The sequence below is a fragment of the Meriones unguiculatus genome, chromosome 17 (assembly GCF_030254825.1).
Source record: "Meriones unguiculatus strain TT.TT164.6M chromosome 17, Bangor_MerUng_6.1, whole genome shotgun sequence".
Taxonomy (NCBI): domain Eukaryota; kingdom Metazoa; phylum Chordata; class Mammalia; order Rodentia; family Muridae; genus Meriones; species Meriones unguiculatus.
The window spans coordinates 61,053,888-61,065,414 of NC_083364.1; the positions used below are offsets into that span (position 1 = coordinate 61,053,888).

Sequence of the window (11,527 nt, forward strand, 5' to 3'; positions counted from 1 at the left end):
TTTGATGAAAAAAATTAATACAGATTTTAAAATGAAGTATGTTAATTTAATAAGAAAAATAATTACATGAAAGTTATTTGAAAGTTATTATGAAAGTTATTTCATAATGATAAAATTTTAAAACTAAAAAACATATTTACTTTTATTTCACAATAAGTAAAATATGTATAATACACAGGTTTAAATATTATTATGCATTGCAAAAGAGAGGAAAAGTTAATAGAATGAATTTCAAAATTTTCTGAAAATGATTGTCATGTTATGACTTTTTTCAGAGCACCCAAAACTTCCTTGTTTCTTAAGCTATAAATAAAGGGGTTTAGCAGAGGAATCACAACGGTATAGAACAGTGAATATATTTTATCCTTTTGTTTACCTGATCCAGACCCAGAACTCACATACATGAAGAGGAGAGTGCCATAGAACAGAGACACAGAGAACAGGTGTGCACTGCAGGTGAAAAAGGCTTTTCTTCTGCCCTTCTCAGACTTCATGTTCAGGACAGCAAATAGGACACGGGCATAAGAAACTAAAATAGTCACAGAGGTACTGATTTGTATAGAAGAGGCAAACATAAAAACAACCAATTCATTAAGAGATGGATCTGTGCAAGAAATTGTATAGAGTGGCAAGATTTCACAGTAAAAATGATCTATAACATTAGACCTACAGAAAGATAATCTGAATAACAATCCTACATGAACTGTAGAATTTATAAAACCAATTAAACATGATAAACTCAACAACACAATACAGAGTCTTTTGGACATCACCACTAGATAGAGCAAAGGGTTGCATATGGCTACATAGCGATCATAGGCCATTGCTACCAGGAGGAAAATCTCTGTGGTTGCACTGAAACAAAAAAAATAAAATTGGGCAAAACACTCACCCATGGATATTATATCATTCTTATTTAAAAATTTCATAAGCATCTTTGGTGTCACAGAGGATGAAGTACAGGCATCTGCAAAAGCTAAATTTCCCAGGAAGAAGTACATGGGGGTGTGAAGGTGGGGGTCCTTCCAGATGAGAAAGATTAAGCCAAGGTTGCCCACCATGGTGATGACATAGACGAGGAAGAACACCAGGAACAGGGGCACTTGCAGCTCTGGACGATCCGTTATTCCTCTGAGAACAAACTCAGTCAGCTGGGTCCTGTTTTCTTCCATAGCATCCCTCAGGCTGCTCACTGCACAGAGGGAGGAGACAGAAAATATGACCAAGACTCCATGAGGATGGATCATAGTCCACATTCACACGTTAGATGCTCCTCAATAAACAGGAACTGAGTTTACTGTTTCTGCCTCCCAAGCTTTCCTGAAATAACAATCATTTTCTAAACAATTTTGATGCATTTTATAACATGCAATTATCTGAAATGTGAGGAGGCCATAAGACATTGATTCACCTAGCCTTATGCATATAGATAAGCATAAATTATGTATAATTTAATCTATCTATATATATTTAGACTATGTTTAATCTAAATGTATTTATAATGTACAACTTCTATTCAAAATGTAGAATGTTCAAAATGCAAAATCCAATTTATGCTAAAATATTTTTAAAAACAAGCTCAAGTTCAAAAGTCATATTGTTTAAACCGTTGCTTTGTACATAATTGCCTTTTCATCTCATTTATAATGGATTTTGAACATGCTTAACTCTTTAGGTTTTTCTCCCTCCTCTAATATTTATTTTCCCCCTCCCAAATGGCATCATTCTATTTTCATTTTATATATAGCTTTCAAATATTATTATAGGTAAAGAAAAGGGACTCATTTGGGGTATCAATTATATTTGTATACCATCATTCTAAGACATAAGTAGGTCAGGTAATAAAATAGTAATTAAAAAATTCCACTCTTTCTATTGTTTTCAAATATTTTACCTGATTATGTAACAACAAACACAAATTTTGAATAAAATTTTCAAGGTTTATTTTCTACTAAACACATGTAAAGCAGAGTAACTGCTTTCCTTATGAGATTAAAGACACCTAAGTTCAAATATTATTATTTTTTATTCTTCACAAGAACCTGTTATTCATGTTAATCCATGACATCATAATCAAAATTATCTTAACATAAAACACATACGCAGACAAGTGTTCACAATTTCTTTACATATTAATGAGAGATCTAAGAAATGTAATTTCAACATGTGTGTGGAGAATTTCCCATTTAATTAAGAATATTTTTAATATTTCAGTTGCCCATGGCTTTAAAGAGATTTTTCATGGTGTTTCCTGAGCTTTTGATTTGGTTGAGGGAGGTTGTAAAATTAAAGATGCCGTTTAACATTACAGAACATTTACCATAGAGCAAATGACCAAAGATGCCAATATCATCATTATTTATAAGTGATTTTAAAAACTGTGTTTGCTTAAAGAATCAATTAAGTAAAACACTCAGCTAACTAATTTATAATGCCCACAGCCATAACATGCAAGGCAGAGAATTTCACCAAGTCATGTGTACCCATGAGTATAATCAGCTGGTCAGTGGTGCCAGATCCTGTCCAAAAAACCAGGTAAAGCCTTCAAGAAAGGACCACCTTACAGTATTTCTGCAATGATAAGTATGCATAATTCTGGGCTTGAGGTGGTTTGTGTATTTGCGTCTCTGTGTTATTAATTTAACATTGTGGCTGACCACTTAGCAATAATCAGATCTTTGTCTACTCATCCAATGCATAGTGATAGTGACATAGTTTTAAGACCAGATCAGCTCAATGAGATTTCTTCCAACATGTGCTCCAAACAGCTCCACTCTCAGATCTGTGATTTGAAAACAAACAAACAAAACTATTTTTTCTCAAATCATTTGCTTATTTTTTAAGGAAAAGAAACTTTTTTAAAAGAGGATATGCAAGAGTTTATGAGACAATGAAAATGTGTAAAAGGAGATAGTACACAAAGTTGCATATGGAGACTTTTGGATTGTTCCAATTAAATAGAAAAACTTCTGTGGCGTTAGGTCAACTACAACTTTACTAGTAATAAGAAAGAAAAAATTGTTTAGGGTTTACTGGATGCTGAAATAACATAGCAGAGAAGTCGGTAATGTTTTTAAAAATTATTAAATATTCAGCTGTATATCTCAAAAACATAAGATGACCTTTGTTTTCTGTCTGCCAAACACTTAGCATGAAACAGATGCTGTCGTTGTGGGGACTCTTTCTCTCTTCATGTTCCCACGATTCTCTGGGAATCTAATAACCAGGTGAGGAAGCAGGCATAGATGCCATCTGAAGCCACACAGCCCTCTGACCTCAGGAACTAACAATTCATCTTGATTATGGAACTTTCCAAAGTCAGAAAGCAACTTCCTTAATAAGAATCACAGCATAGAGGTTGACTGCATGGACTCTTACAAATTTGTGTAATTGAACTCAAATCTTTGGTGTATAAACACATAACTGTGAGTCAGCAGGGATTTAGAGAAAGTGAACAAAATAACAAATATTTCTTATAGCTTTTCAGGACTGTTGCATGTCACATTTGTTACATAAATTCTGTACAGATATTCCCACATCATCATTTCCTTGCAGGTATTGGCAAATTAAGACAAACTTTTGGTAATGAAGTTTTTGAACTAGTAAAGATGACAATGAAATGTTTTCTCACCAAATTTCTATAGAAATCTCTGCAGGGATAGATGCCCCAAAACTTAAATCTCCGTGAAGATACTCAAGCTTCAGGAACATGAGTGTCTGTGGCAACTGTCCTTCTCAGGTCAATTTTCTTTAACAAAAGTAGTTTGTAGGGGATATATATTTCTTATCCTTTTCAACTCTATTTTTAAACTTAATACTAAAGCACCCTCAGTGGTACCATGAACTCCCTATAGAATAAAGCCAATCTGCCAGGCATTGTTTATTATCCAGCTAATTATTATAAAACACCCATTGTAACTGGTCTTACATAGGCTTCTTTGCTTTCTAAAACCCAAATATTAAAGGTTACTTATAAGTAAATGTATTAGCTACACTGACATTCTTTAGATATTTTAGATGCAATTGACCAACCATCTTTATTAAACTTCCATCAATAATAATGTTTAGGAAATTTTTTTTATTTTTATTTTATGCTATTCTTTTTTTTTACTTTTATCTTTTTATTAATTACAGCATATTCACTTTGTATTCCAGCTGTAGCACCCTCCCCCATCCCTTTCCAATCCCACCCTCCCTTCCTCTTCTTCTCCTATGCCCCTCCCCCAGTTCAATAATAGGGAGGTCCTCCTCCCCTTCCATCTGACCCTTGTCTATCAGGTCTCATTAGGACTGGCTTCTTTGTCTTCCTCCGTGGACTGGGTACTCTGCTCCCCATTCAAGGGGATGTGATCAAAGAGACAGCCCAGGAGACAGTCCCTTTTCCTTTTATTGGGGAATAATCTTGGACAATGTGCTGCCAAGGGCTACTTCTGTGCAGGGGTTCTAAGTTATTTCCATGCATGGTCCTTGTTTGGAGTATCAGTCTCAGAAAAGACCCCAGTGCCCAGATTTTTTTGGTTCTGTTGCTCCCCTTTTGGAGCTCCTGGTCCTTCTGGGTCTTTCTATATCACCTTCTTTCATAAGATTCCCTGCACTCTGTAAAAAGTTTGGCTGTGAGTCTCAGCATCTGCTTTGATACCCTGCTGGATAGAGTCTTTCAGAGGCCCTCTATGGTAGGCTCCTGTCCTGTTCCCTGTTTTCTCCCTCTTCTGATGCCCATCTTATTTGCCTTTCTGAATGAAGGTTGGGCTTCTTACCAGGGTCCTCCTACTTGATTACCTTTGTTATGTATACAGGTTTTAGTATGATTATCTTATGTTATATGTCTAATACATTCACCTATAAGTGAGTATATACCATGTGTATCTTTCTGCTTCTGGGATACATCTTTTGTATGATGATCTTTTGTAGATCCAACTATTTGCCTGCAAATTTCATGATTTCTTTGTTTTTTTTTCTTTTTTTTATTTTTTTTATCAGTTACATTTTATTAACTCTGTATCCCAGCCATGTCCCCGTCCCTCATTCCCTCCCAGTCCCTCCCTCCCTCCCTCATCTCCACCGTGCCCCTTTCCAAGTCCACTGATGGGGGGACCTCCTCCCCATTCATCTGACCCTGTTTTATCAGGTAGCTTCAGGACTGGTTGCAAAGCCCTCCTCTGTGGCCTAACAGGACTGCTCCTCCCTTCGCGGGTGGGGAGACCAAACAGCCAGTCATCGAGTTCCTGTTAGAAATAGTCCCTGTTCCCCTCACTTTGGGAAACCAATTGGTTACTGAGCTACCACAGGCTACATCTGAGTGGAGGTTCTAGGTTATATCCATACATGGTCCTTGGTTGAATGTCAGTCTCAGAAAAGACCCTGTGCCCAGATATATTTGGTCCTTGTGGAGCTCCTATCCTTTCCCCATCAGACTAACTCCCCTTCTTTCTTATGATTCCCTGTACTCTGCCAAAGGTTTGGTCATGAGTCTTTGCTTTGCAAACACTGCTAGTTAGAGTCTTTCAGATGCGCTCCGTAGACTCCTGTCATACGTTCAATGCACATCCCATCTGTCTTTCTAAATGAGGATTGATCATCTTACCCCATGTCCGCTCAATTGATTATCTTTTTTAGGTGTATAGATTTCATTATGTTTATCATATCTTATAGGTCATATTCTGGGTATTAGGCCTCTGTCAGATAGAGGGTTGGTGAAGATCCTTTCCCAGTCTGTAGGGTTTTGTTCTGATGACAATGTCTTTTGATTTACAGAAGCTTTTCAGTTTCATGAGGTCCCATTTATTAATTGTTGCTCTTAGAGCCTGTGCTGTTGGTGTTCTGTTCAGGTGAAGCACGCCTATAGTTCCAGCTACTAGGGAGGCTGAGACAGGAATATCGCTTGAATCCAGGAGTTCTGGGCTGTAGTGTGCTATGCCGATCTGGTGTCCGCACAAATTTTGGCATCAGTGTGATAACCTCCTGGGAGCACTTTTGTTACTGTCCCATTGGAAAGGACAAGGTTTCACTTTAATGGAACTTATTTCTTTGTCCATTACAGTTGCTCTATACTGTACCCCTTCTTGTTGAAAACTTCAATCTTACAAACTCTCCTTACCACAGGCACATTTTAATAACCTCGTTTTACTCACTTATTGCTGTCTGTCTCCCCCTCTACTTTCTCTCTCCCCAAGCCCTGTCCCTTGTCCCGTCTCTGTAGATCTAAATGAGAACAAAGAGAAATAATTACAACAACACCTGAATGTTGTCCTAACTTATATGTTCTACTACGGAACATATTAAGCCATTTTTTAAAAAAAATTCATTATCAATCAGGTTTTTTGAGGTGCCCCCAGATTCTTTGCAGTGGTGTACCCTGAAAGATCTCTAGGTCATATTTACTCACCCCTGTGTTCCATCATGAAGCAGGCTGAAAAGTTCAGTATTTTTTTCTCTCCCTCCTGACATTCCAAACTCTCTTTAGAACGGCCCACTACACTCTACTTACAGCACTCCTGAGCTTCTCTTACCCAAACTTTCAAACTATTCCTTATTCCTGCTGCAAAGGAGTTCCAAAGGCCTAAGACACAGAAGATCAGGATAATCACAGCAACACTACCTGGTGCTAATCTTCTGTCTGAGCTGCTTTCCATGACGGTAAAGCATTGATTTAGGTTTGCAGTTCCTGGGCAATACCGTCTCTGAGGCAGAGCTTAAAGCAGCAGGCCACAGCAGAGTTGTACTCATGAAGTAGAGCAAAAATGAGAAGAGAGTTGGAGTTATAAGTTACTCAAGGCCTGCTTGCCCTGGCCCACATCCTCTAGCACAGTTGTACCTCCTAAATGTTCCATACCCATTCCAAACGGTCCCACCAACTGTGGACTAAGTGTCCATCAACAGAGCTTAGGGGACCATTTCACATTCACTACAACAGTTCTATTCCTTTACCCCTCAAAAGTTGGCTTGCTTCCGTGTATGTGGACCTATCTGCATTGCCCACGTGGCACGCTGGGTTTGGCTACCCAGAGGCTATTTAAGCTGTGGGCTGGCTTTCCCCAGGATCAGATGATTGTTCAAGGTTCCTGAATAAACTGCATTGAAAAAAAAAAGTTTGAGTAATAGTACTGTAATATTTTCATGTAGCCTGCGGTATGGTTTTTGCAGCTGATATGTTCAATTTGTTTCCCTCTTTCTTATATTGTTCCAGAAGTCAGAGAAATTATAAAGAGTCACATCAAGAATATTCTGTAATGACATTCTGTAATAATATTCTGTTTTCATGTAGCTCAAGACATGAAGCACGGTGTATCTGGTCACCTTACTCCTAGTAAGATTCATTTGGAGATCTTGACCAGAAGATGCACCCAGATCTCTGGTTCAGAGAAAAAAAAAGTGAAAACAAATGATAGGCATAGGCAAAAAAAGACAGTTGTTTTATAAAAAGTAAAATAAAATTTTATTTTTATGCTCCATTCAAAATGCTCATTGATTTTTAAAAATTTGAGAACTTCCAATAAATGTAAATACAATATTTATCCCTTTCAGATTATTCTTAAATCTCAATAATTGCCCCCATTTAGGTGTTTGGATGGTATTCCTTGTCACATATTGTATAAGTACTATTTACCTATGTACTGGCAATATAATTACAGATTATTTAAATGATTTAAATGTATGTTCCCCAAGAATTGTTTAAAAGAAAAAATGAGTCACAAATAATTTTTTACACAGCCTAAGTTTGCTTTTTTATTTTTTTCTTTGTTGTTATTATTATTTATTCACTTTGCATCCTAGCTGTGGCCACCTCCCTAAACTCCTCCCAATACCACTCTCCCTCCCTTTTCTCCTCCCATGTCCCTCCCATAGTCCACTGATAGGGGAGATCCTTCTCCCCTACCCTCTGAACCTAGCCTATCAGGTCTCATCAGTACCTTTGCTTTTTAATAAAAATACATTTTAAGATATTTAATATAGATCATAAAACAAAAGTTTGTCAGTTTAATGAAGAAATTAATAAAGTAACTTTTACAGTGACTATGAATTTCAAAACAACAAATAACTGGAATTAGCTCTTAAGGCCCTCATTAATTCTTTAATAATCATATTACTAAGACAGCCATTAACAGTCTAAACTTTTATTTTTTATTTAACAATAAGTAGAATTTCGGTTGTGTATAATACACAGGATTAAATATGATTATACATTGCAAAAGAGAGGTAAAGTCAATCAATAGAATGAGTTTCAAAATTTTCTAAAAATGATTGTCACGTTATGACCTTTTTCAGAGCACCCAAAACCTCCTTGTTTCTTAAGCTGTAAATAAAGGGGTTTAGCAGAGGAATCACAACGGTGTAAAACAGAGAATATATTTTATCCTTCTGTTTACCTGATCCAGACCCAGGACTCACATATATGAAGAGGAGAGTGCCATAGAACAGAGACACAGAGAACAGGTGTGAACTGCAGGTGAAAAAAGCTTTTCTTCTGCCCATCTCAGACCTCATGTTCAGGACAGCAAATAAGACACGGGCATAAGAAACTACAATGGTCACAGAGGTACTGATTTGTATGGAGGAAGCACAAATAAAAACTACCAGTTCATTAAGGGATGGATCTGTGCAAGAAATTGTATAGAGTGGCAAGATTTCACAGTAGAAGTGGTCAATTATGTTGGATTTACAGAATGTTAATCTAAATAATAATCCTATATTAAGTCCACAGTTTACAAAACCAATTATATATGATATACTAATTAACATGGTACAGAGTCTTTTGGACATCACCACTAGATAGAGCAAAGGGTTGCAAATGGCTACATAGCGATCATAGGCCATTGCTACCAGGAGGAAAATCTCTGTGGTTGCACTGATACAAAAAAAATAATATTGGGCAAAACACCCACCCAGGGATATCATGTCATTCTTATTTAAAAATTTCATAAGCATCTTTGGTGTCACAGAGGATGAAGTACAGGCATCTGCAAAGGCTAAATTTCCCAGGAAGAAGTACATGGGGGTGTGAAGGTGGGGGTCCTTCCAGATGAGAAAGATTAAGCCAAGGTTGCCCACCATGGTGATGACATAGATGAGGAAGAACACCAGGAACAGGGGCACTTGCAGCTCTGGACGATCTGTTATTCCTCTGAGAACAAACTCAGTCAGCAGAGTCCTGTTTTCCTCCATCACGTCCCTCAGGCTGCTCACTGCACAGAGGGAGGAGACAGAAAATCTGAACGAAACTAGCTGAGAATGGCCTCAGATTCTAGTCTCACAGACCTTTGCTTCATTTGTTCTTGTAATCAAGAACCCAAAACTGTAATCAATCTGCATTTTAAGGAATACTGAAAACACAATGAATTTTCTATCTTTTGATATCTAAAATTTTGACATGCAATTATCTGAAACCAGATGAGTAAGGCCATTGAAACCAGTTTATTTGGCTTTATGAATGTTAGTCTCAGTTGCCGCAAATGGTGCACATGCATGTGAAAGACATGTTGTATACAGAATTTACAGTGACAAAATGTATGGTATAATTTCTGCTAAAATATCTTTCAAAAGACCAGGTGAAGGTAAAAAGTCTCTTTTTCAATTCCTCATGTACTTTTAAAATAACCAAACCTTTGGCAGAGTGCAGGGAATCATATGAAAGAAGGGAGAGTTAGTATGACATGGAAAGGGTAGGAGTTCCACAAGGACCAAATATATCTGGGCACAGGAGTTTTTTCTGAAGCTGACACTCTACCAAGGACCATGTATGGATATGACCTAGAACCTCTGCTCGGATGTAGCCCGTGGTAGCTCAGTATCCAAGTGGTCCTCCCCTATCAGTGGACTTGTAAAGGAGCAGGGAGGAGATGAGGGAGGGAGGGATTGGGAGGGAATGAGGGAGCGGGATACAGCTGGCATACAGAGTTAATAAAATGTAACTAATAATAAAAATAAAGAATAAAATATTTACAAGAACTGGGAAATAGTAAGAGCTGGAGAGGACAGGGTCTCCACAAGGAGAGCAACAGAACAAGAAAATTTGAACACAGGGAACTTCCCAGAGACTCATACTCCAACCAAGGACTATTCATAGAGATAACCCAGAACCCCTGCACAGATGTAGCCCAGGGCAGTTCAGAGTCCAATTGGGTTACATAGTAATGTGAAGAGGGACTGCCTCTGACATAATCTGATTGGCCTGCTCTTTGATCACCTCCCCCTGGGGGGGGGGGAGCAGCCTTACCAGGCCATAGTAGAGAACAATGCAGCCACTTTTGATGTGAACTGATAGACTAAGATCAGAAAGGAGAGGAGAACCTCCCCTATCAGTGGACTTGAGGAGTGGCATGCATGCAGAGGGAGGAGGGAGGGTGGGATTGGGAGGGGAGGAGGGAGGAGCTTATGGGGGGATGCAGAATGAATAAAGTGTAATTGATGAAAAATTTAAAAAAAGAATGAAATATTTATTAATTAGACCATATCTGCTATACAAAGTAGTAGTTTACCTATGACATTTTGATTGAAGTGTACAAAGTCCTTTGAACATACACATTTCCAAAAGACTTCTTGATTTTTCTTTCCCCTTCTTCTAGTCACCTTTTCCTCCAAAAATATTCCATTTCTACTTTAATTATATAACTTTCAAATATTTTTGTAAGACCAAAAGTTATGACCTTGTTATTATATTTATTAATCTCTCATTCAGATGCATTTTCAGATAGCAAGATATGATAAAAATCTTACTTAGGCTGTTTTCTTTCATTTATTATTAAGTTATCTGATATACATCTATATAAAAAATTACACAATTCATAAAACTTTTGGGTTTTTTCTTTTAAAATAATTTTATTTTTTATGTTAATTACAATTTATTTACTTTGTATCCCAGCCGTAGCCCCCTCCCTCATTCCCTCCCAATCCCACCCTCCCTCCCTCATCTCCTTCCTGCCCCTTTCCAAGTCCACTGCTAGGGGAGGTCCTCCTCCCCTTCCATCTGAACCTAGCCTATCAGCTCTCATCAGGACTGGTTGCAATGTCCTCCTCTGTGGTCTAGCAAGGCTGCTCATCCCTCAGGGGTTGGGGAAGGTCAAAGAGCCAGCCACTGAGTTCATATCAGAGACAGTCCCTGTTCCTACTATTGAAAAACTCTCTTGGACACTGAGCTGCCATAGGCTACATCTGTGCAGGGGTTCTAAGTTATCTCCACAAATGGTCTTTGGTTGGAATCAGTCTCAGAAAAGACCCCTTGGCCCAGATACATGTGGTCCTTGTGGAGCTCCTGTCCTTTCCAGGTCATACTAACTCCCCCTTCTTTCATATGAGTCCCTGCACTCTGCCTAAGGTTTGGTTATGAGTCTCAGCATCTGCTTTGATACACTGATAGGTAGAGTCTTTCAGAGGCCCTCTGTGATGGGCTCCTGTCTTGTTTCTTGTTTTCTCCTACTTCTGATGTCCATCCCATTTGTCTTTCTAAGTGAGGATTGATCATCTTGCCCCAGGACCTCTTTCTTGTTTGTCTTCTTTAGGGTGTACAGATTTTAGTATGTTCATTCTATTT

The 11,527-nt window shown here is 38.0% G+C and overlaps 2 protein-coding genes across 2 annotated transcripts; both read right to left on the bottom strand.

The window, feature by feature from the left end:
- Positions 1 to 254: 254 nt before the first annotated feature.
- LOC110544173 (olfactory receptor 5AC1-like) lies at positions 255 to 1,172 on the bottom strand. Its single transcript, XM_021630265.1, has one exon. The coding sequence runs from the start codon at positions 1,170 to 1,172 to the stop codon at positions 255 to 257; it is 918 nt and encodes a 305-aa protein (XP_021485940.1).
- Positions 1,173 to 8,244: 7,072 nt separating this feature from the next.
- Positions 8,245 to 9,162, bottom strand: LOC110543124 (olfactory receptor 5AC1-like). Its single transcript, XM_021629553.2, has one exon. It carries the CDS (start codon positions 9,160 to 9,162, stop codon positions 8,245 to 8,247), a length of 918 nt encoding a protein of 305 aa, XP_021485228.1.
- Positions 9,163 to 11,527: the final 2,365 nt, after the last annotated feature.